The sequence below is a fragment of the Scyliorhinus canicula genome, chromosome 25 (assembly GCF_902713615.1).
Source record: "Scyliorhinus canicula chromosome 25, sScyCan1.1, whole genome shotgun sequence".
Taxonomy (NCBI): domain Eukaryota; kingdom Metazoa; phylum Chordata; class Chondrichthyes; order Carcharhiniformes; family Scyliorhinidae; genus Scyliorhinus; species Scyliorhinus canicula.
Window position 1 is genome coordinate 21,586,721 of NC_052170.1, and position 26,898 is coordinate 21,613,618.

Genomic DNA, 26,898 nt, shown 5'->3' on the forward strand with positions numbered 1-26,898 from the left:
GTCGTGGTGTTCCCCAGGAGGATTGTCGTGGTGTTCCCCAGGGGGTTTGTAGCCGTGTTCCCCAGGAGGATTGTCGCGGTGTTCCCCAGGAGGATTGTCGTGGTGTTCCCCAGGAGGATTGTCGTGGTGTTCCCCAGGAGGATTGTTGCGGTGTTCCCCAGGAGGATTTGTCGTGGTGTTCCCCAGGGGGTTTGTCGTGGTGTTCCCCAGGAGGATTGTCGCGGTGTTCCCCAGGGGGTTTGTCGTGTTGTTCCCCAGGAGGATTTGTCGTGGTGTTCCCCAGGAGGATTGTCGTGGTGTTCCCCAGGGGGTTTGTCGCGGTGTTCCCCAGGGGGATTGTCGCGGTGTTCCCCAGGGGGATTGTAGCCGTGTTCCCCAGGGGGTTTGTAGCCGTGTTCCCCAGGGGGTTTGTAGCCGCGTTCCCCAGGGGGTTTGTCGCCGTGTTCCCCAGGGGGTTTGTCGCGGTGTTCCCCAGGAGGATTGTCGTGGTGTTCCCCAGGGGGTTTGTCGTGGTGTTCCCCAGGGGGTTTGTCGCGGTGTTCCCCAGGAGGATTGTCGCGGTGTTCCCCAGGGGGTTTGTCGTGGTGTTCCCCAGGGGGTTTGTCGTGGTGTTCCCCAGGGGGTTTGTCGCGGTGTTCCCCAGGAGGATTGTCGTGGTGTTCCCCAGGAGGATTGTCGTGGTGTTCCCCAGGGTTTGCTAGTGAGATACTTACCTTGCTTCCCCTATATTAATGATTTAGATCTCAGTGTAAAGGGGACAACTTCAAAGTTTGTGGATGATACAAAATAAACTGTAAATTGTGAAGGGGACAGCATGGAACTTCAAAAAGACAGAAAACAAGTGGGTGCTTTGGGAAGATAGGCGGCAGATGGAGTTCAATGCATTTTGGGAGGGAGAACATGGAAGACAATATGAAATAAGGAAAATTCTTCAGCGGGTGCAGGAGCAGAGACAGCTGGGGACACACATGCATAAGATCATCGAGGTGGCAAGACATGTGGAGGGAACAGTTACTAAAACATAGAGGGCAGGATTCTCCGTCCCGCCGCACCTCTTTTCTGGTGCGTCGCGTCCCCACCGGCAACGGGACGCTCCATCCAAGTAGCCAGCCAATGGGGTTTCCCCATTGTGGGCACCCCCACGGCATCGGAAAATCCGCGGGCGCTGCCGGCAAAGCGGAGGATCCCACCAGTGGAGAATCCAGGCCACAGTAATCTGGGATTTTCTTTTAGCACAGGTTGCGCTGAATTTATACAAGACACTAGTAGGAACTCAGCTGGAATATTGTGTACACAGTTCTGGGTGCCACACTGTAGGCAGGTTGTGAACGCATTGGAGAGGGCGCAGAAGAGGTTTACAAGAATGGCTCCAGGGATGAGAAACTTCAGAATTGAGGGTAGCTTGGGGAGGTTGGGACTGTTCTCCTTGGAGATGAGAAGACCAAGAGGAGATTTGCTAGAGATGTTCAAAGAGAGGGAGAAACTGTTCCCTTCCCGCTCACAAAAGGATAGAGAACGAGTGGGCACAGATTTAAAGGTGATTGCAAAAGAAGCAAACGTGAAGCGAGAAAAGACCATTTCACCCAGCAGGGGCCTGGAAGGCACTGTCTGCAAGCGTGGTGGAGGCAGATTCAATCGAGGCATTCCAAAGGGTTTGGATGATTATTTGAATAGAAAGAATGTGCCAGGGTACAGGGAATGACACCAGGTCATGGCATTCGTTTGGAGAGCCAGTGCAGACAGGATGGGCCAAATGGCCACCTCCTGCATTGTAACAATCCAGTGATTGAGATTATTTTAGATCACGTTAGAAGCCCCCCCCCTGCTCCTGGGCAGCACGGTAGCATGGTGGTTAGCATAAATGCTTCACAGCTCCAGGGTCCCAGGTTCGATTCCCGGCTGGGTCGCTGTCTGTGCGGAGTCTGCACGTCCTCCCCGTGTGTGCGTGGGTTTCCTCCCACAGTCCAAAGATGTGCGGGTTAGGTGGATTGGCCATGCTAAATTGCCCGTAGTGTCCTTAAAAAGTAAGGTTAAGGGGGGGGTTGTTGGGTTACGGGTATAGGGTGGATGCGTGGGTTTGAGTAGGGTGATCATTGCTCGGCACAACATCGAGGGCCGAAGGGCCTGTTCTGTGCTGTACTGTTCTATGTTCCTGAAGGCTCTGTGATGGGATACAGCTTGGGTCCATTCTGCCCCTTCACCTTTATCGGAGGGATTTTTTATCCCCACAACACCTCCCCCCACGACAAATCGAAGCAGCATTTGGTTCCCAGCCCCCAATAAGAATGGCAACGGTGAACTCAGCAGCCACACGTTGAACTCATGCCTTCCTGAAGCTGAAACACACATCTTGAGGGTAACAGAGCTCACTTGGGGCTTACCTTCAACCCAGACATATACAGCTGCAGCAACAGCAAAGACGAGAAGGAAGAGGATGAAGATAAAGGTCTCCAAGTTGTTGGCAGTAACTCGTTTGACTCCAAATAGGATTGTTCGCAGCAACTTGCCCTGGGAGTTGGAACACAAAATAAAATTCATACAAACTTGTGTAAATAGTCTTCTCTTTTCCTTACATTCTCTTCCTCTTTCCTGTGCTAATGGAGCTAGCAACCTACTTATAATAATAATAATCTTTATTGTCACAAGTAGGGTTACATCATCACTGCAATGAAGTTACTGTGAAAATCCCCCAGTCGCCACATTCCGGCGCCTGTTCGGGTACACAGAGGGAGAATTCAGAATGTCCAAATTACCCAACAGCACATCTTTTGGGACTTGTGGGAGGAAACCGGAGCGCCCGGAGGAAACCCATGCATGCACGGGGAGAACGTGAAGACTCCACACAGTGACCCAAGCCGCGAATCAAGTCTGCGACCCTGGCGCGGTGTACCCGAACAGGCGGCGGAATGTTGCGACTGGGGGCTTTTCACAGTAACTTCATTGCAGTGTTAATGTAAGCCTACTTGTGACAACAAAGACTATTATTATTAAAAGAAGTCCCTGCCCCTTCAACATCCACATGAACCACTGGATGTGGCAGAAGGTGCTTCGGTTTAACATTTCGTCCAGGGAACGGGACAGAGAATGGAATTCTAGCGGAGTTAGATTTCCAATGCATAGACAGTTATTTGCACATAACAAACTAGAAAAACCAATCCTACAGTTGTTGATGCATTCATTAATAATGATAATGAATTCCCCAGGTGACTATGCACAAGGACTCAAAATAAAGTGTAACATTCTGGTGAATCAGGCTTGGGGGTGTATTGGATAACTGGATCAATTCAGCTCTCATTTTAAAGAACTTATTCTCTCCCGACTTTGATGTTCAAAATTTCTACCCCCTAGTACGGAGGCAATTTAGGTTGTAAACTTGTTGCACTGTAATCAAACCTTCCCACCAATGGTGGCACTGTGTTCCTCGACTGGAGCATCACATCCCAATGTTGGGAATTCCTATTACAAAGCAGGGGCTGGTTTATCACTGGCTAAATAGCTGACTTTTAAAGCAGACCAAGGCAGGCCAGCAGCGCGGGTTCAATTCCCGTACCAGCCTCCCTGAACAGGTGCCGGAACGTGGCGACTTTTCACAGTCACTTCATTTGACAATTAGCGATTTTCATTTTATTTTTTTCATTTCAAATGTAGTCAAAGAATTTATCACCAAAATGGTGACAGGGAATGGACGCAAATTTTCAGACTGGGTGTAGAAAGGCAGTTGGTACATTGGGAACGGAGTACAAAATAAACAAGGATCTCATAGGAGAAAGGCAAGGATGCCTGATCAGATATCTAGGATCTCAACGCTTAAGATCCAATCCATTATTTTTGTTAGGTATATGCAGCAGCCGGTTTGCATAGAATAGGCTCTTGCAAAATATAAGCGAGATGAATGGGAGGAGGTGGCGCAATGGCATTGTCGCTGAACTAGTAGCCAGCAACCTTGGGTACTGTTCGACGGCCCTGGGTTCGAATCGCATCAGGGTAGATGTGGAATTTGAATGCAAAAATCTGGAATTAAAAGTCTAACCATGACCATGAAACATACGTTGTAAAAAAACCACCTGGTTCGTTTATGCCTTTAGAGAAGGGAATCTGCCACCTGGGGCTCACAGAAACATGGTCGACTCTTCGTTTCCCTCTGAAACGGCCGAGCAAACCCCTCAGTTCGACAGCAATTCAGCACGGGCAACAATATCACCCACAGCCCATGAAGGAATTAGAAGACATAGTTTGGTATTTCTTTTTTTAAAAAAAAGGAATTATTGGCTAAAGCAAACCCCTCAGTCTTCTTCAGCTTGGGGATCCCTTGTATCTACCCGGGCAAGCAGATGACGCCCTCGGAAATATGGTCACCCTTGGGAGTATACAGAATTCTTGTTGACACTCCAATAAGTGTCTCTGGAGAGCGACTTGAATCCACAAGCTCTGCACCCAGATAATATTGTTCCAAACACTTTGCAGGCATGTAGAAAAGGTAGGGCGAGTATATCAATGAACACAAATAACTCAAAAACAAAATAACCCGCTCCCACTCATCATGCATTCATTTACTGCTGTTGCCACAGATATTTTTCTCTGCTGGGGTTAAAGGCAGTGGCTCCATTTCCATGAACATATTGAAGCAGAATGATTAAGTAGTGCCGCATTTTGCGTTGCAATCGGGTTCAATTAGAGGCTTTATCGTTGAAGGAATTGAAGCCTGGATCTGCCTTCCAGGAAACAGTCCCGGCAAATCAAATAGGACAAACGATCTTGGAATTTTGTGTGCAAACGAGTTTTACCCACAGCAACTTAACCCTCAAGCATGCGATCTTTTAAAAACGCAGAATCACGACAGTGCAGAAAGAGACCATTGGGTCCATCGAGTCTGCGCCAACCCTCTGAAAGGGTACCCTACCTAGGCTCAGACCTCCACCCTATCCCCTTAACCCAGTCACCCCCACCTAACCTTTTGGACACAAAGGAGCAATTGTTCACGGCCAATCCACCTAACCTGCACATCTTTGGACGAGGAGGAAACTGGAGCACCCGGAGGAAACCCACGCAGATACGGGGAGAAAGTGCAGACTCCGCACAGACAGTGACCCAAGATCAGAATTGAACCTGGATCCCTGGAGACGTGAGGCAGCACTGTGCCACCATGCTGCCTCTTTTGCACGAGTCTAATAGCTCCCTTGCCCAAGTTAGTCCCCACCCACAAAATGGCAGAAAGAAGTTTCTGCCAGTTGCGCTCAATCGGGATGGCTTCTTAAAATGTACTTAGATTCTCGGGTGCCTGTGTCTTAGTAATCTAATGTTAAGCAATTGACCAGCAGCCCATGGGAGCCATTGGTCTGGTCTGCCCTGCTGCAAACGTCAGTGGTAGGCAAAAAGTGCAGAGGATACTGGAAGTCTGCAGAGGGATTTGAATAGGTTAAGTGAATGGGTTAGGGTCTGGCAGATGGAATACAATGTTGACAAATGTGAGGTTATCCATTTCAGTAGGAATAACAGCAAAAGGGATTATTATTTAAATGAATTAAATATTAAAACATGCTGCTGTGCAGAGACCTGGGTGTGCTAGTGCATGAGTCGCAAAACGTTGGTTTACAGATGCAACAGGTGATTAAGGCGGCAAATGGAATTTTGTCCTTCATTGCTAGAGGGATGGAGTTTAAGACTAGGGAGGTTATGTTGCAATTGTATAAGGTGTTAGTGAGGCCACACCTGGAGTATTGTGTTCAGTTTTGGTCTCCTTACCCGAGAAAGGACGTACTGGCGCTGGGGGCTGTGCAGAGGAGATTCACTAGGTTAATCCCAGAGCTGAAGGGGTTGGATTATGAGGAGAGGTTGAGTAGACTGGGACTGTACTCATTGGAATTTAGAAGGATGAGGGGGGGATCTTATAGAAACATATAAAATTATGAAGGGAACAGATAGTATAGATGCAGGCAGGTTGTTTCCACTGGCGGGTGACAGCAGAACTAGGGGACATAGCCTCAAAATAAGGGGAAGTAGATTTAGGACTGAGTTTAGGAGGAACGTCTTCATCCAAAGGGTTGTGAATCTATGGAATTCCTTGCCCAGTGAAGCAGTTGAGGCTCTTTCATTAAATGTTTTTAAGATAAAGGTAGATCGTTTTTTTAAAGAAAAAAGGGATTAAGGGTTATGGTGTTCGAGCCGGAAAGTGGAGCTGAGTCCACAAAAGATCAGCCATGATCTCATTGAATGGCGGAGCAGGCTCGAGGGGCCAGATGGCCTACTCCTGCTCCTAGTTCTTATGTTCTAACATCAATTTTGAAACAGAAATCTTTATAGTCTTGAGCCTCACTTGAAAGGCGATAATTTTCCCCATCCCTTTTATAGTACCCTGACGATCCCATCAGTCTGGACATACTTTCAATTACATTGCTAACTCACGGGAGATTTTGAGCTAGGGCATATATTGATGAGTCTGCTCTGAAACCTGGGTGCGATTTCACCCACCAAGACTGGCGGTGTGTCTGGCACATTTGGTCAATTACAACTCTCAGCCATAATGTTCACCCCTTATCCTGGTAACCAGTTTTCACGTCTCACAGTACGCAGTGGTCTACTCACCTGAGAAGTGTTGAAACCAGTTCTGAGGACATAGGCAACACAACCGTTATCCACAGCTGGGGAAATTAATTAGAATTGCAGCAATATTAGTGGCGGGGATGGCATTTTTAGTTCAATAAGCACAAGGCAGTTAAAATAGAAAGTTATAAAGATAAACATAAAAAATAAATTATCACACAAAGTGCAACACACAATATTGAAGTTCTTCAGGTAACAATTGATTTCTAAGTTACCCAATTGCAGAAACTGCATCAGATTTGGAATACATAGGTACAAGCATTTTTATGTGCAACAATTCGGAATTAACTGGCTAAATTGAGAGAACTGCAACATTGCGAACGTGTTCAGCGCCACCCCATCACCTGGCTCTCCTTCCAGATTACTCTGCTAGAGTTCTGGGTCAGTTTCCCATTGAAAGACACCAGCAGATTAAGCTGCATCCCTCTGTTATATCAATGGGCAGGCAGAGATTAAACTCTCCTCTTAACTGAAACATTTTCACCAACTGTATACAGTTAAACCTTCCTGCCAGCATTACTCTAATGGAAAGCTAAAAAAAGAGTCAGGACAAACTAAAAAAAGTCTGGGCAGGAGGGGGGGGGGGGGGGGGGGGGGGGGGGGGGGGGGGGGGAGAAAGAGAGCTTCCCAGAAGCAAGAAACGTCATAAATGCATTGTAAAGGGCTGTACTGTTGGCTTTAGTTTCAGCTTTTAAATTAATTTAGATTACTTAATTATTCTTTTCCAATCGAGGGGCAATTTAGTGTGGCCAATCCATCGACCCTGCACATCTGTGGGTTATAGAATAGAACAGTACAGCACAGAACAGGCCCTTCGGCCCTCAATGTTGTGCCGAGCCATGATCACCCTACTCAAACCCACGTATCCACCCTATACCCGTAACCCAACAACCCCCCCTTAACCTTACTTTTATTAGGACACTACGGGCAATTTAGCATGACCAATCCACCTAACCCGCACATCTTTGGACTGTGGGAGGAAACCGGAGCACCCGGAGGAAACCCACGCACACAGGGGGAGGACGTGCAGACTCCGCACAGACAGTGACCCAGCCGGGAATCGAACCTGGGACCCTGGAGCTGTGAAGCATTTATGCTAACCACCATGCTACCCTGTTATGGGGGTGAGACGCACGCAGACACAGGGAGAATCCCTGACAGAGACTCGGGGCCGGGATCGAACCCGGATCCTTGGCGCCGTGCAGCCGCAGTGCTAACCACTGCGCCACCGTGCTGCCCTGCTTCCCGTCAATTCTAGCGATGCTTTGAGGCACCCTAAATCACTTGTTTGGGATTATTACAAGCTCAAAATTTCCATTAATTCTACCCGAGGCAAGAGCATAATAAAATTACTGACAGTTTTGGCCCGACAACGCTACCGCCTCGGCCGTACAACGCTACCGCCACGGCCGCACAACGCTACCGCCTCGGCCGTACAACGCTACCGCCTCGGCCGTACAACGCTACCGCCTCGGCCGCACAACGCTACCGCCTCGGCCGTACAACGCTACCGCCACGGCCGTACAACGCTACCGCCTCGGCCGTACAACGCTACCGCCTCGGCCGTACAACGCTACCGCCTCGGCCGTACAACGCTACCGCCTCGGCCGTACAACGCTACCGCCTCGGCCGTACGCTACCGCCACGACCATACAACGCGACCGCCTCGGCCGTACAACGCTACCGCCTCGGCCGTACAACGCTACCGCCTCGGCCGTACAACGCTACCGCCTCGGTCGTACAACGCTACCGCCTCGGCCGTACAACGCTACCGCCTCGGCCGTACAACGCTACCGCCTCGGCCGTACGCTACCGCCACGACCATACAACGCGACCGCCTCGGCCGCACAACGCTACCGCCACGGCCGTACAATGTCCTTTCTCTACTTACGTTTGAGACCCGCACTGGTTTTTTGAGGCGGAGTATGTTGAACAACTTTGGTTCCTCCAAATATTACATTCAGCTTTGAATCTGCCTGCAGGTCTAGTGTGTGCTTCGGGTCAAGGTCTTCTACTGGCTCCTGCAAGCATCACAGTGAAAATATTAGTTTGCCAATAGCCTGGACTTCCCAAAATGGAAAAGGAGGGGGGAGAGGGGGGGGCGAACACCTATTAAAAGGCCATTCGGCCCATCGTGTCTGCTCGGCCATTCAATGAGATCATGATTAATCTGATATAATCCTCAAATCCATTTTCCTGCCTTATCCCCATAACCCTCGATTCCCTCACCGATTAAAAATCTGTCCGTCTCAGCCTTGAACATACTTAACGACCCGGCCTCTACAATAAAGAATTCCACAGATTCACTACCCTCAGAAGAAATTCCTCCTCATCTCTGCTGAAATGGGCGTACCCCTTACTGAGATCACACTCCCTGGTCAGAGACTCTCTCACAAGGGAAAACAACCTCTGAGCATCTACCCTGTCAATCCTATATATCTTAATAAAGTCGTCTCGCATTCTTCTAAAGTCCAATGAGTACAGGCCCAATCTACTCACCCCGCCACGCAAGAAAATTCCTCCATACTAAGGATCAACGTCACTAATCTTCTCCAGACTGCCTCCAACGCCAGTCCATCTTTCCTTAGATAAGGAGCCCAAACCTGTTCACAGTATTCCAGATGTGGTCTAACTAGTGCCTTGTATAGTTTTAGCAAAACTTCCCTATTTTTATACTCCGTTCCCTTTGAAATAAAGGCCAACATTTAATTTGCCTTCTCTATGACCTGCTGAACTTGCAACTAACTTGCGATTAGTGCATGAGCCCTCTGAGCTGCAACTTTCTCTATTTAAAAAATATTCAGATCATTTATTCTTCCTACCAAAGCACATAACTTCACATATTCCATCTGCCAAGGTTTTGCCTTAACCTGTCTAGATCCCTCTATAAACTTTACATATTCCTACATTATATTCCATCAGCCAAGGTTTTGCCGTAACCGGTCTAGATCCCTCTATAAACTTTGTATCATACTCAACACCATCCCACCTATTTTTGTGTCATCTGAAAATTTGGCAATAGTACATTCACTTCCCTTGTTCAAATCATTAATACATATTGTGGCCCCAGCACTGATCCCCGAGACACTCCACGAGCTACAGGTTGCCATCCTGAAAATGCCCCTCATATCTCAACCCTGTTTTCTATCAGTTAGCTGATCCTGACTAATCCAAGTATATTACAACTACTGGTTCCCCTTTATCTATCCTGCTTGTTACCACCTGCCAGAATTCTAATATGTTTGTCAAGCACAATCTCCCGTTCATGAAGCCATGCTGACTGCTTGATTATATTGTGTATTTCTAAATGCTCTGCTATTACATCCTTTATAATGGACCCTGACAATTTCCTAATGACAGACATAATGCTAACTGGCCTCTAGCTACTTGTTTTTTTTGTCTCCCTCATTTTTTTTGAAGACGTTACAGTGGAAGCTTTCCAATCCTCTGGGACTTTTCCAGAATTTAAAGATTCTTGGAAGATTACTATCAGTGCATCCACCATCTCTGTAGCTACTTCCTTTAATATCCAGTTTCCCTGAGTACTTTTTCTCCAATGATAGTTATTGTACTTCTTTTCTCCCCTCCTTTTGTTCCTTGATTATTTACTATTTTTTGGAATATTGGAGTCTTCAACTGTGACGATGCAAAGTATTTGTTTAACTCCTTTGTCGTTTCCTGGTTTCCCCATTATTATTTCCCCAGTCTCATTCGCTAAGGGGTCTATGTTCACTTTGGCCTCCCTCTTCCTTTATACATATTTAAAGAAGCTCTTACTGTGTTTTTACATTACATGACAGTTCACCCTCAGTTTATCTTCTCCCCTCATTATTTACGTGGTCATCTTTTGTTGGTTTTTTAAAAATTCCCAATCCTCTGGCTTACCACTAATCTTTGCCACATTGTATGTTTTTCTTTTAGTTTAATGCTATCCTTAACAATACAGACAATAAAGGTGGGTGAGGAGTTTAGGCAGGACATTTGACAAAGTAGCTCTCCGTGTTCTAAGGAGGTGACGGAGCGGATTTTGGTTTTGAAGTTCAGCTTTGGTTCAAACAGAATAAAGTAGTACAGTAGACAGCTACTTTACAAATTAAACATGGCTTGGTTATAAAAAACTAACCCAAATACACAGAAATGAAACTACGTACTAGCAAGAGATTAAATATATAAAATTTGTAATTTGAAAGTATTAATTCCTGCTTATATCAGGAAGTCTAAATGACTTTTTTTGGTGTCCAGACAAGATATTGTTCCCAAACAATTATTCTTCCTAACACTGTGACTATGCCATACCTTCATCTGTGGGACAGACTCCCCAGTCAGCATAGCTTCATCTACAATGCAGCGCCCTCTGAGCAGCAGGACATCACAGGGAACGAGATTCTCGTGAGGTGACCGGCCTAGGCAGAAACAAAGGAACACAGGAGGAACATGAAGGCACGCGGTACTCAACACGAGAAAAAACAAACTTGCGTTTATACAATGCCTTTCACAACTCAGGACATAAAACTCCATGTAGTCAGAATGTAGGAAACTTGGCAGTCCATTATGCATAGCACAGGGGAGACAGTGCCGTAGTGGTATTGTCACAGGACTAGTTAATTAGAAACCCAGAATAATGCCCTGGGGACCCAGGTTCAAATCCCCCCATGGCAGATGGTGAAATTTGAATGCAATAAAAATTAAAATTCTAAAGTTGACCATGATTGCTGATTGTCGTAAAAACCCATCTGGTTCATTAATGTCCTTTAGGGAAGGAAATCTGCTGACCTTACCTGGTCTGGCCTACATGTGACCCCAGACCCACAGCAATGTGGTTGTCTCTTAACTGCCCCCACAAGGGCAATTTGGGGATGGGCAGTAAGTGCTGGAACAGCCTGTGATGCCAATGAAAAGACCCACAAACAGAATTCTGATACTGTTGGCTGAGGGACGATTTCTAGCCAGGACACTGACAAGAGCTCCCCTGTTGTGTATAAGTGTATGTAGAACTTGCGACTTGCAATGGAATAGAGAGAAAGACATCTGGTTTAGGTTGTCATGGACATTGGTGGACATGTCTTCAACCGTTTAGGTCCAGTCCTCTCCAATTGTCTCGATAAGCCTCTCTGTCTTGCCACTCCTCATTTAAGGCCCTCTTTGGCAAAGCATTTGGCCATCTTTTCTAATATCGTTTTTAGCTTGGCATTGAGTTTCCACTCTTAGAAGCACTATGGGATGACTTTTCTAAGCTAATGCAAGTTACCGTTGGCTAAGCCATGTATTGCTGCCCTGTAACATTAAGCTAATTGCTCATGCTACAACTGGCAAAGATCCAGCACACTTTTCCATCAGTTAATGAACTATAACTGACGAGTGGCAGCACGGTAGCATAGTGGTTAGCACAAATGCTTCACAGCTCCAGGGTCCCAGGTTCGATTCCCGGCTTGGGTCACTGTCTGTGCGGAGTTTGCACGTTCTCCCCATGTGTGCGTGGGTTTCCTCCAGGTGCTCCGGTTTCCTCCCACAGTCCAAAGATGTGCAGGTTAGGTGGATTGGCCATGCTAAATTGCCCTGAGTGTCCAAAATTGCCCTTAGTGTTGGGTGGGGTTACTGGGTTATGGGGATAGGGTGGAGATGAGGGCCTGGGTAGGGTGCTCTTTCCAAGAGCCGGTGCAGACTCGATGGGCCGAATGGCCTCCTTCTATACTGTAAATTCTATGATAAGGAGCCAGATATGGGAGGGGGAAGTTCTTCAATCAGATGGCTAGTCGGAATTCAATAGATACTGCACATGATTGTTCAATCACATGTTCAATAGTTTTGGGAGGGGACACTTGTGAACAGCCCAATCCACTGGTCCTCAAAGTCAATCCCCACAATCTACATCACTGACTGGGAGGGACGCGCCCAAAACACACTGTCTGTGTCACACCAGAAATAATGCGGAGAAGTGGGAATATTTTAAACATGGGTTTCCCTTTAGAATGTGTTAAAAGAGTAGTCATTCCACGCCCCCTCCCCCCAACCACCATACCCATAAGACCCTTAGACCTGCCACCTCCTTTAATGACATAAATAAATACTTACCTATTGAAACTATGTCACCAGGGACGATCTCGTCACTTGAGATTTGTCTCCACTTCCTGTTCCTGAAGACCTAGAAAAATCAAGGAGCAAAGTAGAACTCATTTAGTAGCAACCAAATCACCCTGCATGATGTACACACACACACTCCACTGGTTATGTGCAGGCAGACCCACATATTAACCTACTGTTGTGCTGCATCCCAGTAAAGCTGTAACAGCCGTGCCAGAATACCCTTTATTTTGACGACTTAGCTTACGTATTTGCTCCCCGACTGTTTCCAATTGTTTCTGCTTTATTCTGCGCTATCATGTGGCGGATTGCTATTTTAAATATTAGGTACTTCTGTTGATACCTAAACCGCACCACACTTCCGATCACCACATGATTGCTCTGGACAGCCATAGCTGTGTAAATCACACGGGGGAGCGGAAATGGCTGGTCAGTGACACATCATCCATATAACGGGGCAACACGTGCGTTTCTGCATAATCTGCTTTGAAAAAATGCATCAGAACCCGAATAGCAACGAGCGTTAAACTACTACCGTGACGCAGCACGGCAGCACAGTGGTTAGCACCGTTGTTTCATAGCTTCGGGGTCCCAGGTTCGATTCCCAGCTGGGTCACTGTCTGTGCGGAGTCTGCACGTTCGCCCCGTGTCTGCGTGAGTTTCCTCCGGGTGCTCCGGTTTCCTCCCCACAGTCCAAAGATGTGCAGGTTAGGTGGATTGGCTATGCTAAATTGCTCCGAGTTTCCAAAAAGTTCGGATAGGATGCTCTTTCCAAGCCGATGCATACTCAATGGACCGAAATGCCTTCTTCTGCACTAAAATTCTATGATACTAGGCGAGGAAAGGGGAGTGCGCCAGAGAGAGGCAGGCTCCGATTCGGAATGAAACCCGCGCTAAGGTGCCAATTTGTCGTATCACGCGGTCTGGTGTTCTTTAGTATTCTGTCCAAACATACAAGGGACCAGCAGCAACTGTGTAACAGAACCCACTATATATCATTCTATAGATCAAGGGGTTTAATCAACCGCAGCACTTGCCTTGGTTGTAAGGTGACTGGTGCTGAACTGGACTACAGCAGGTAGTTTAATGAAGCTGCTGCTGGGCGCTCTCGCAGCAGGGTGCTTCCTTGTTGAAAGATCAATGTTCTTCTCTCTCTGTTCATGCAACATAATTAGAATCTCACTCTGAGCATGGCAGCTGTACTCGGATGCGGGATTGGACACGCTATTTGGGATGTTTCAAAGCATTTTGAGGCGGGCGAGGGGGTGGCGTTAAAAAAAATAAACAATTTCTACGGGTTGGTCCATCAGTTATAATAGTGCGCGGATGGAGGACTAATCAGTTGATAAACAGGCTGGGAGTTAGAGGAAATCTTTCGCTCAGAGGGTTATCAGAACTGGGAATATCCCTGTCGGGAGTAGACACTGAGCAGCTTTTCAAAGCTTCCCCAATTGTCTTCAAAAATTCCCAAGATACGGGATTAGCCTAGGCTCAACAGCCAAGTCTGGGAATATTTGTTCTTAATCTGACAGGCTATACTGACGGGCAGGCACATTTAACACAGTGGCCGTCTCAGAGCCCGTAACGGGAGTGGATTGTTTCACACATCGGAGGGAACGTTGCAGCCAGCTTTATGGGGAGATGCAATCTCCAGAATACAACCAGGGGACACAAACAGCTCTGATGTTCAGAACACAATACTCAAGGTAGTAAACTCGCTGATCCACAATTAGCCACGGATCAAGTTCATGAGGATTTAAAAAAAGAATCTTATAAAAACAGAGGCCTGTCCAGTATCCAATTCCTTTGGCAAGTTCCGGAGTGTAAGTATGTACATGACCTTCAGAAAGGTACACCTCCAGTCCATTGTATATCGGGTTATGCTCATTTTGACAGAGCTGGACTCGAAGATCTTGTCTCAACCTTCTGTCCCGAGGGAGAATAGTCCCAACCTCTCCGGCATACCCAAGTAACTGGAGTTCCTCATTCCTGGAACCATTCTAGTGAAATATTTCTGCACTCTTTCGCATGCCTCCACATCTTTCCTAAAGTCGGTTGCTCCGGAAGTCTGGTTAAGGCCCAAACAGTGATGCAATCATAACCTCCTAGTTTTTGGGCTAGGTCCCTATTTATAAAGCCTACAAACCCAGTAACTGCTCACATCCTGTCCTGCCACCTTCAATGGTTTGTGCACATATCTCCCCCCCCCCCCCCCCAGTACCTCAGCTCCTGCGCCACTTTTAGAATTGGACCCTTTATTTTATATTGCTTGCCCCTATTCTCCCAACCAAAATCAATCAACTTTGCACCTCATGAAATGCCATCTGCCGCTTGTCTACCCACAATGGATGAAGGTCTCCTCAGTGTGCTGGCCATAATAATCCTCTGCGATGCGAGTGGGTGTCCAACATGGTCCCCATTGGGTATGGGCCAACACACATTTGTTCCCAACACCAATTGGCAGCAGAAAGGAAATAGGATTGTCATTGTAAAAAGACGTGTTGCAGTAGACAGTAGTTAGATTGGAACGGCAATGCTATCAAAACACTGCAGAGGGAACATTGTACATAACCCGTGCCGTGCCCGCCCTGGAACTATTTGATGGTGACACAGGGATCACAAAATAGAAACGCAAACCAGTCCAATATTATTCTTACACCAGGCATCCCAAGAGCTAAACTGGTGCCAAATCACAGCAAAAACAGCTGGGCTCCTACTGTCCAAACTCATTTTACACAAGACCCTTAATGCAAACAGGCAAGAGACTTCCATCCCAGGCTACCTTGTATCATTCAGTTGGGCGCCCACCAACATTTACCTTTATAAACTCCTTACCTGGATCATGTAGGGTTTGTTGCCCATTTTCCGAATCTCCGACATGTTTCTCATTTGCTGCTGCACCAGGGAGGCCTCGAAGGCTACCAGCATGAAGAGGGTAAAGACACTGTAATACCAATACTCATCCAGGCACCAGAGACCCACGCAGAACACCTGCAAAAACAGATGGGGGCAGTTTTAATACTAGTCAAAGCAAACTCAAGTAATAAATGTCAGTGAGTCAAAAGGGAGCCAAAGTGCCCCGGAGACGGGTGGCAGCTAGTACAGAGGGAGAGTCAGACATTCACCTCTGCCATCACCACTCTCCCACCAAACCCAAAGTCGGTGAGGCATGCGTCTGGACACATCTCCACAGCCCAACATGAGGGGCGGGATTTTCAGCACAAATCATTAGCCGGTGGGGGGGACCTTTGGGTTTGCCCCTCGCACCTGGGTAACCCACGAAGCCGTAAGAACTAGGAAGAGGAGTCGGTCCCTCGAGCCTGCTCCACCATTCAATCGGATCGCGGCTGATCCCACATTCCCCACGTCCACTTTCCTGCCATTCCCCCCCCCCCCCCCACCCACCACCACCACACGCCCTCGATTTCCTTACTGATCAAGAATCTGTCTCAGCCTTAAATATACACAAGGACTCTGCCCCCATAGCTCTCTGTGCCAAGGAATGCAAAGACTCTCAGCCCCCGTAGGAAAAAATTCCTCCTCACTGTCTGTGCGGAGTCTGCACGTCCTCCCCGTGTGTGCGTGGGTTTCCTCCGGGTGCTCCGGTTTCCTCCCAAAGTCCAAAGATGTGCAGGTTAGGTGGATTGGCCATGCTAAATTGCTCGTAGTGTCCTAAAAAGTAAGGTTGGGGGGGGGGTTGTTGTATTACGGGTATAGGGTGGATACGTGGGTTTGAGTAGGTTGATCATGGCTCGGCACAACATCGAGGGCCGAAGGGCCTGTTCTGTGCTGAACTGTTCTATGTTCTATCCCAGTGTGAAATTGGCACTCCCTTATCTTGAGCCCTCTGTTTCTCGACTCCCCCACTGGAGGAAACATCGCCTCAGCATTTACCTTGTGAAGCCCCTTAAGAACTGTAGGGAAGTAGTTGAACAGAAATCATGCTTTACGCTCCTTTAAGAGTTAGCAAAAAGGTTTGTAATATTTATTTCGCAAACAAAATTCCACTTTATCTGAATGAGGGGGGAACAGTTGCCAGCAGCGGGGAGGATTATTGGACTCATGCCAAGAACTTGGATAGACCGCCTCCCTTTTGGCTTTCTGCTCAGTGCAATGGGACTCGAAACTTGGTGCAGAAGGGGCAGGTACCGTCAGACCAGAAATCAATCGCAGACATTAAAGTGTCTTTTTGTAGGGGGGAGACGCACCTCCTGATACAGAAACATTTTAACTGCTTCCAGATTTCACTTTGAGGCTGAGGATATATATTCGCTGTGCATGGCTTCAACAGGGACATTTCTCTTTCATACATGTATGCCCCAAGATAGAATGTCAGCGCTGTCTGTGCACTGCATATATCAAGCCTCTTTCACTATAAATAACATGCATTTTAACCAAATGCTGCATAAACTACGGCTGGCTGATTTACACTTTAATTCATGCAGTGTTGCTAGCTTTGGGTAATTAGTGACAATTGAGACATCTATGATTCCTATCAATAACAGTTGAATGCTGCTCATATCCCCGGCAACGTAGCAGTGGTTAGCACTGTTGCTTCACAGCGGCAGGGACCATTGTTTGTGTGGAGTCTGCACGTTCTCCGTGTCTGCGTGGGTTCTCTCCCGGTGCTCCGGTTTACTCCCACAAGTCCCAAAAGACGAGCTGTTAGGTGAATTGGACATTCTGAATTCTCCCTCCGTGTACCCGAACAGGCGCTGGAATGTGGCGACTAGGGGATTTTCACAGTAACTTCGTTGCAGCGTTAATGTAAGCCTACTTGTGACACTAATAAAGATTATTATTCAACAGCAAGGTGGACGAATTGCACCTCAGGGGCTGGGTTCAATACCACTGCAGCAAGTTAGCTGATGTTATTGGGGAGGGTTAGGCAGGACAAAACTCTCGTGAGGAGAAACAAGGTGCACAGAGGGCCAAAAGCAACAAAGAGCACGAGCATTCAGAATTAAGAGATTAGACAGGCACCTAACGGGAGCAGGGCCAACTTCAAGGAGTTGACGCAGCGGGATTGGAATCAAAAAAGTCATTGAATAGTGCGAGGACTTCGAAGAGGAAATGGCTCAGGTTCAGAACAGACGCGAGGTGGAAGGAGGACATCCCAAGCCAGATGTCACGGGATGGCAGATATCGAGACTGAAATAGAAATGACTGCCTTATTGTCCTCAGATTGGAGAGTGTAGAAGAGGTTTATCAAAATGGTTCCAGGAATGAGAACCATCAGTTAAGATGATCTATTGGAACAGTTGGGTCTGTTGCCCCCCACCCCAAGGGTGTGGAGATTAGGTGGATTGGACGTGTTAAAGCTGCCCCTTAATGTCCAGGGATGTGCAGGCTAGGTAGGGGTATGGAGTTAGGGTGGGGGTGTGGGCCGAGGTAGGATTGCTCTTTTGGAGGGTCGGCGCAGACTCGATGGGTAGGTGAAAGTAAGACAAGAGGGCATAGCCTCAAGATTAGGGGGAGCAGATTTAGGACTGAATCAAGGAGGAACTTCTTCACTCAGAGGGGGGTTAAAGTATGGAATTCCCTACCGAAAGGAGTAGTAGACGCTACTTCATTGAATATATTTAAAGATGGGGTAGATGTTTTTTTGAAAAAGAAAGGAATTACGGGATATGGCGAGAATGCGGGTAAGTGGTTCTGAGACCACGAAAAGATCAGCCATGATCTTATAGAATGGTGGAGCAGGCTCGAAGGGCCGGACGGTCTACTTCTGCTCCTAGTTCTTGTGTACTGTAGGGGTTCTATGGACTCGAAGGCCGAGAGGAGATTTAATGGAGATGTTCAAAATCACGATGGGGACTGGACGGAGCAGTTAGTGAGAAGCTGCCGCCACTTGTAAAAGGATAGAGAATGAGAGTGTGCAGGTTTAAAAGTGATTTTCAAAAGAAGCAAACGTGATGTCAGGAATAACGGTTTTTCATTTCTGGAATTGAGTGCCTGCAAGTGTGACGGAGGCAGGCTCAATCGAGGTATTCTCGAGAGCATTAGATGTGCAATGGTATTTTCACAGTAACTTCAGTAGGCTTACATTAACACTGCAATGAAATTACTGTGAAAAGCCCCTAGTTGCCACACTCCGGCGCCTGTTCGGGTACACTGAGGGAGAATTCAGAACGTCCAATTCACCTAACAGCACGTCTTTCGGGACTTGTGGGAGGAAATCGGAGCGCCCGGAGGAAACCTACGCAGACACGGAGAACGTGCAGACTCCGCACAGACAGTGACCCAAGCCGGGAATCGAACCCGGGACCCTGGTGTTGTGAAGCAACAGTGCTAACCACTGTGCTATCCTCAAGAGCCGGTGCTGACATGACAGGCCGAATGGCCTCCTTCTGCACGTAACATTTCCGTGATTTCCAGTTTCTAATTCAGATTTCAGCATCTGCAGCAATTTGCTTTTGTAATTGCACTTAAATCACTTGGAGGGAGGCGGGGGTGGAAAGAGCGGGAAGAGATAAGGCACTTACCTGAAAGACAAAGAAAGGGGCAGTGGCTCTCTCTTTGAAGAGTTGCATGAATTCAGGAACCACCATTTCAGCCCTGACAAACAAAAATAAAACACACTCCCATTAGAGACTAGGTGCTTCATCATCAAGATACAAAGGATATAAACTAAACATTTTAACATTAGGAGAGGCAAGTTACTCTTATCGGTTTTTCAAGAATATTTTTAAATAACGCTCTGTTGCAAATTCTCCACCATCCCTTTGGTAATTTGAAAGACTCCCAAGCCGACTAACCCAGTGGCACCTAGCAGCTTTGAAACATGCCCAAGCTGCCCTGCCCTTCACAGGGTTGGAAGCAGCAGGAAAGTAGGTTATGGGAATCGCTGTTCTGACAAATCCCACAGGTTGCCACTTGCCCGAATTTTCCAAAAAACCTGCAATCCAGCGGCGCAGAAAACTCTGGGAAACGGGATTCTTTTGCAGAACGTTGATCTGGAATGCACTGAAATGGAGTGGCGGAAGACAGGGTAGTAACTTTCATAGGATCAGAACTAGGCCCTCAACCATTTACAATCGACATCAATGATTTGGATAAAGGGGCCGAGTGCATAGGAGCTAAATTGGCCGATGACACCAAGATAGCTGGAAAAGTAAATTGTCAAGAATCTGGGCAGGGATATGGACAGGTTAGGCAAGTGGGCAAAAATTGGCAGGTGGGAGTATAGTGTGGGGAAAATGTGAACTTGCCCACTTTGGCAGAAGAATAGAAAAGCACTATACGATTTAAATAGAGGGTGGTTGCAGAACTGGGTTACAGGTGTCCTTGAAAGGAGTCACAAAATATTGGTATGCAGGTACAGTAAGCGATTAGGAAGGCAAACAGAATGTTGACATTTATTACAAGGGGAATGGAATAGGGAGATTTTACTGCTGCTGTACAGGGCTCTTGACGAGGCCACACCTGGAGATATTATGTACAGCAAAAAGATGCAACTGCATTAGAAGCAGCTCAGAGAAGACTTGCTTAACTCATTCCTGGGGTCAAGGGGCTCATCTTGTGAAGAAAGGATGACGAGGTTGGGCTGACACCCATTGGTGTTTAGAAGAATGAGTGGCGATCTTAATGAAACATAAAAGATCCTAAGGGAATATGAATAGGGTGAACACCAGGAGGGTGTTTCCACTTCTGGGAGAGACTAGAACAAGGGGACAAATCTTAGTAAGGGGTTTCCTTTATAAGATGGAGACCAGGACAAATTTTTCTCATGGGTCATTGGAGTGTGCGGAATTCCCTTCTCCAGAGAGGAGTGGAGGCAGGGTGACTTGAATGTATTTAAGACCGAGTTAGACAGGTTGTTGATAGACAAGGGAGTCAAGGGTTAGCTGGTGTCTCGGGGAAAGAGTCGAACAGGAGGAATCGGAATGTATTTTAAAGGGAGTGGGACTAATTGGATAGCTCTTTCAAAAAGGCCCAATGGGGTGAATAACTTAGTGCCGGAAAATTCACCGCCGAGCGAAAGCTTTCTGTGCCAATGACAAGACTCTTCACAAGTCTCATCATCAGGAAGATAACTTGTCTTGTGGTATCAATTCTGCATTCGACGCAAGGACATGCCATCAGAGAATTGGCTCAGTCATGTCTTTGTTCAATTGATTTCCGGTATTGTTGCCTTCCAGCACCGTTAGTTATTGTTTTAGAGGCGAGGGAATGTGTATCGGTGATTACAGGGATGACACAAGAAGAACGGTATCAACCCTTCCTCAAGCTGCAGTACATACTTGTTTGAGCCATATTTCCGTTCTGCAGCTTCTACCTCCTTCTCATCCAGGAACCCCTTGGCTGCCTGGTAGAACTGGATTTGGTTAGTCACCGGGAAAGCAACTGGGTGGAACGCTTTTGTAAATTCGTCAAACCAGTATCTAATCTTCTGAAACTCAAAACAGATGGTTTTCTGGTTGTTGGCCTCCTAGAGAGAGAGAGAGAGAAAAAAATCGGCTTAAAGCATCAGGTCATGGAACAATGGGATTACAGAGCTGCAGCAAGGGTCAGAATATAAGGGGGAAGAAAGGGCGATTCCGTCGAGCTGGGATGAGAATCAACCACCAGGAACCTAACTGGCATCTACCCACCCCTAACCTATCACAAATTCCCTAATGTGCTTCGATTCAACAACTTTGCTTGGTAGATTATTCCATTTAATATCCTTTAACATCTAATTTTCATTAAACTCTGTTGTCCCATTGGCTTGCCTTCTTATCGTAGCTACGTACCATAAATATATTTCACACTGTGTGCCTGCTTGACTGACTGCAAAAGCTGAAGCTCCCCCCCCCCAAATGCTCCACATAGTTCACACCCTTGCACCTGGTGTTGCTCTCTGTACCCTGACAGAAAACAGCAAGTAAGCGACGGCTACAGTGCAATGTAAAGCATCAGTGTAACCTCTACATTCGATTCCCCATCTAGACGATTCTTCCCAATGTGGGTTTGAGTAGGGTGATCATGGCTCGGCACAACATTGAGGGCCGAAGGGCCTGTTCTGTGCTGTACTGTTCTATGTTCTATGTTATTTTTCATAGAATTTACAGTGCAGAAGGAGGCCATTTGCCCATCGAGTCTGCACGCCCTTGGAAAGAGCACCCTACTTAAGCCCCATCCCCGTAACCCCACCTAACCATTTTGGACACTAAAGGGCAATTTAGCATGGTTAATCCACCTAACCTGTACATCTTTGGACCGTGGGAGGAAACCGGAGGAAACCCACGCAGACTGGGGGAGAACATGCAAACCCTACGCAGATAGTGACCCAGGAGCTGTGAGGCAGCTGTGCTAACCACTGCACCACCATTTTTGCTGCTTAGATTCCTTGTCAATATGCAAACTATTGCACCGACTGACCGAGCCTAGGGGTTAAGTAACAATTGAGCTTAATGGTCATAAAAGGGATGCAGTTCTCAGTAAAATAATATTGCACAAGTCATTTGCATACTTTTTCTTCAAATAGAACATAGAACAGTACAGCACAGAACAGGCCCTTCGGCCCTCAATGTTGTGCCGAGCCATGATCACCCTACTCAAACCCACATATCCACCCTATACCCGTAACCCAACAACCCCCCCCTTAACCTTACATTTTAGGACACTACGGGCAATTTAGCATGGCCAATCCACCTAACCCGCACATCTTTGGACTGTGGGAGGAAACCGGAGCACCCGGAGGAAACCCACGCACACACAGGGAGGACGTGCAGACTCCACACAGACAGTGACCCAGCCGGGAATCGAACCTGGGACCCTGGAGCTGTGAAGCATTTATGCTAACCACCATGCTACCGTGCTGCCCTAAATCTTTGATTAAATTATTAAAGTGGATACTGTCACAATTTAAACATGTTTTAAAGTTGCTTGCAAGATGTACAGGCATTAGAATCATCAGTTAATCAGCAGCTTGATAAAACCTGAACCAAGTTTGTTTTAATGGAAATAAAATGCTGGAAACCCTCAGCAGATCCGGCAGCATTTCTGGAGAGTTCAGGTGAAAGGTTACAACACACAACAGCTGTTTCTCTCATCCAGATGCTCCCAGACCTGCGGAACATTTCCCCCGCTTTACGTTTATTATAGATTTCCAGCAACTGCAATATTTTGCACGAGTTTCATTTTAATGTGTTATGTGTGCCCAGATTTATGGCGGATTTGTGGGATGCCCATATACATACATACACACACTGCTACCCCTCCTCACTGGCCCAGGATCACTCACTGCTGTCATCCCTCATAACATCTGTCCTTCAATCACTCCTCCCCTTCATCCCATCTCATTCTCTCTCTTCTCTTCCCCCCCCTCCCCCCTCCCAAAAGCCGTTCAGCTCAAAAATCTTCCTGGTGTAAGGTCAGCGACCCGAAATGTTTCTCTCTGCACAGGTGCTGCCTAACCGGCTGAGCGTTTCCAGCATTCTCTGTTTTTACTGCAGCTTTCCAGCCTCGGCGGCATTTTGCTTGCGCAACTTAGAAATAAGTTGGGTTTCCTGGAAACCGAGAACACCTTCGGCCTCGTGCATGATCGAAGCGCTCCCGCTGGCGGGGACCTGCTGCGTACCTTGTCATGCTGGAGCGCCACGAGCTCAGGGGACCCGTTGTTGGGCGTGGGAACAACCTTGGCCCAGGCAGCTTTGAAAGGGTTGGGCTCCTGCAGCACACGGAAACAAAACAGGTTATAATCCAGGTACACGCGAGCAAGGTCACATTTTCACAAGTCTGGGGAGGCACCACAAATCCCACGGAAATTTCAAACATTCACATATGTTCTGAACAGTAATCTAAAAAAAAAAAAAGCATTTTTGTTACAATCTTGGATCTGCCCACTCCTCTCACGTCCAGCTGCTGATTCCGTCCCCTCCACCCTGATAACAATTCTATGATGCCGTGGGTGTTATGGCGCAGGAAGCGGCCATTTGGCCCATTGTGTCTGCACCTATCACAATGCCAACAGGAGATTGAGATTCAGTGATCATTACAGATGCACTAGATAGAATGGCTATCGTCCATAGTCCCAATGGAAAGACAAACTGGGACAAAGAGGGGTAGGGGAAACAGAATGCACCCATTCCCTTGCAAAGTCAATGTATAGCAGAGAGTTATCGCACTGCGGACACCGCACAAAGTGTCGCTAAGTCAAGCCATGCTATTCCTGCACTGGGCTCATCACCACTGGATCTACCACAGGACCCAATAAACTTTTATGAAGCAGGCAATCCCCTAGAGAGAGGACTGCCCTATATGACAGCATTAAACTGCTCAGGGTAAAGGAGCGCTCAGCCAGTTTGGCACCCAGCTCACCTATCACGATAACTGCACACTCACATTTCTGCTAACGGTACAACTTTGTACAGTCCTATCCACTGAGCAGGTACACCGTGCTAATTTGATTCTTGTACTATGCATGGGGATGATAAACTCATAACAGGCTGTGGCAACCTTATTGGGGAAAACAAACATTATATAAACCCTAGAAAATAATTTGAAAAACGGAATAGGATAGAACAGCAAATCAATGAAAGCAGATCAAAACACTTCAAAAAGACAAAATACAAACAAGGCACTGGATTTATTGCTTGGGGTGTAGAATTCAAACATAACACAATGATGTTAACTGGTATAGGACCCGAATGGTTTCAGGGCTGAGAGATTTGAACTACAAGGTTAGATTGGGAACATTGACATTGAAGCAAAGGAGTTTTGAAAGAAGTGTACAAGATTACAAGTTACGATAAATTAGACAAAGAAAACCCAAGTGTACAAGGATAAGGAACATGGTTTTAAAGTTTTGGGGCCAGAAATGCAGGGGTGATAAAGGAAGGTTGCTTTTTACACCTGGAAGTGGCTGTTTCTGGGCGTGGTGGAAGCAGAGACAATGATTTCAAAAGGAATTTGGATGAGCTCGAGGGACTGCCCAACAGAGAGCCTGCACGGACTCAATGGGCCGAATGGCCTCCTCCTGTGCCGTAACGACTCTATGGCCCCGCACAGATCAAATTTCCACACCAGGAACACACAGCATGGGAGGACGTACACAAGAGAACGGCTGCAAACTCTTGTTTCTGCTATCTAGAAAGATTGGGACTCTCTCCCTCCCTCCCTTTCTTCCACAGGGAGTGACTGAGGCGAGAATGTTTTCAACAGGAAATGAGACAAGTACAGGAGAGAAAGGGGAATCGGCAGACACGCTGAAAGGTGGTGAAGTAGATGGATTGGAAGGTGATCGGGGTGAAGTATAAACACTGGTACAGGCTAGGGCGGAATGGCCTGTTTCTGTGCTTTTTATTTTATATATTTCTATGTAGTTACATCCCACTGAAGTGGCGTGAAGGCCTGATGTTGCTAGAAATAAGCAGATCATAAGAACCACCAAAATAGTCTTCACCTTTTTAATTGACCCCTAGGATAATGACAAATGGTCAATATTATCTGCCGATATAGATCGCTCTCCCTACCAAGCATATTTAAGAAACATGAAGCAACTCGGGCTCCACACCCAGTTATTGCATCAATCACTGACTGATGCAACACAGGAGCTCATTTTTCCCATGAGGCGCCTGCAACAGGACACAAAACTGTGCGACACCTCATGCCCAAAGCCAATGGGTATCCATTTTGGACAGGGCAGCAACTGCTTGGATCAGACGATCAACATCACAGTTTCAGAGTGGACGCGAGGTCAAGAACGGGAATGCCAAATTTGTTGAGACAAGATCAGGCGTGAGCAGTAAACTGTAGCCGCAAGGTGGTTTTTATTTTGTCTTAATTTGGTCTTGGGATGTGGGCGCCGCTGGCTGTGCCGGCATTTGTTGTCCATTCCCATCGGCCCTTCAACGGAGGGGCTTGCGCGGCCATTTTCAGAGCGGCAGCTAAGAGTCAACCACGTTGCTGTGGGGTCTGGAGTCACATGTAGGTTCCGACCGGGTAAGCACGAGAGACTTCCTTCGCTAGAGGGGAATTGGTGAACCGGATGGGATTCTACGGCAATCCGGCAGTTTTTTGATCAGCATTAATGAGACCAGCACTTTATTCATCAAATTTAAATTGCCCCAGCTGCTGTGGTGGGATCTGAAAGTACGTCTCTGGGGTGTTAACCCAAGCCTCTGGATTACTCATCCAAGAACCTAGCCACTACAGTCTCCGCTGCTTGCAAAAGTGATTCCAACAACACCACAAACAGGAACCAAGATTGTTCAAACATGAACCAGATATAAAAACACAGACAAGTGGGCTAGGGGATCCTGGCCAGAATAACTATGACAGAAACATAGACATCTCCAGTACAGGAAACGCCTATTCAGGCCATCAGGGTTTTGCTGGCACTTCGCTAGAATAATTCAAAGCAAATCCCACTGTCCTGCATCCTCCTTACTGCACCCCCCAGCCAAATACTCTCCAGGCAAGTGGAGAGTATTCCATCACACTCCTGACTTGTAGGTGGTGGACAGACTTTGGGGAGTTACTCGCTGCAGGATTCCTGGCCTCTCAACCTGCTCTGATAGCCCCAGTATTTATATGTATGTATCTATAGTTAGATGATCAGCCATGATTGTGATGAATGGCAGAGCAGACTCGAGGGGCCAAAAGGCCTCCTCCTGCTCCTATCTTCTATGTATGTATCACTAGTCCAGTTCAGCTTCTGGTCAATGGTAACCCCAAGGATGTTGATAGTGGGGGAATTCAGTGACGGTAATGATACTGAACGTCAAGGGGTGTTGGCTGGGTTCTCTCTGGTTGGAGATGGCCATTGCCTGGCACTTGTGCAGCATGATGGTAACTTGCCACTTGTCAGCCCAATCCTGGATATTGCCGCATTTGCACGTGGACTGTCTCAGTGTCTGAGTCGCAAATAGTGCTGAACATCCTGAGCTTACGTTGGAAGAAATGCCATTGATGAAGCCGCTGAAGATGGTTGGGCCTCGGGCACTACCCAGAGGAACTCCTGCTATGGTATCCCAGATGACTGGCCACCAACAAATAGAGCCAAGTTCATTTGTGTCACAAATGACTCCAATCACCGAGAGTTTTCCCCGATTCCCATTGACTCCAGTTTTGCGAGGGATCCTTGAGGCTATTCCCGATCAAATGCTGTCTTGATGTCAAGGGCACTCACTCTCACCTCTGGCATTCAGCTCTTTTGTCCATGTTTGAACTACGGCTGTAATGAGGTGAGCAGCCGAGTGACCCTGACGGAACCCAAACTGAGTGTCCGTG

At 47.2% G+C, this 26,898-nt stretch overlaps 1 protein-coding gene across 2 annotated transcripts in view; it reads right to left on the bottom strand.

The window, feature by feature from the left end:
* Positions 1-26,898, bottom strand: part of atp13a1 (ATPase 13A1) — a 78,737-nt gene that overhangs the window by 48,218 nt on the left and 3,621 nt on the right. For both annotated transcript variants that reach the window (XR_005458734.1, XM_038784656.1), the window contains exons 2-10: positions 23,246-23,335; positions 20,925-21,112; positions 19,167-19,239; positions 15,517-15,672; positions 12,673-12,742; positions 10,897-11,003; positions 8,492-8,621; positions 6,583-6,638; positions 2,382-2,508 (exon numbers count right to left, since the gene is read on the bottom strand). Coding sequence is in view for 1 of the 2 variants with exons in the window: in XM_038784656.1 (XP_038640584.1) it covers positions 2,382-2,508; positions 6,583-6,638; positions 8,492-8,621; positions 10,897-11,003; positions 12,673-12,742; positions 15,517-15,672; positions 19,167-19,239; positions 20,925-21,112; positions 23,246-23,335 (997 nt within the window). In the remaining variant the exon portion in view is untranslated. The remainder of the gene's footprint in view (positions 1-2,381; positions 2,509-6,582; positions 6,639-8,491; positions 8,622-10,896; positions 11,004-12,672; positions 12,743-15,516; positions 15,673-19,166; positions 19,240-20,924; positions 21,113-23,245; positions 23,336-26,898) is intronic.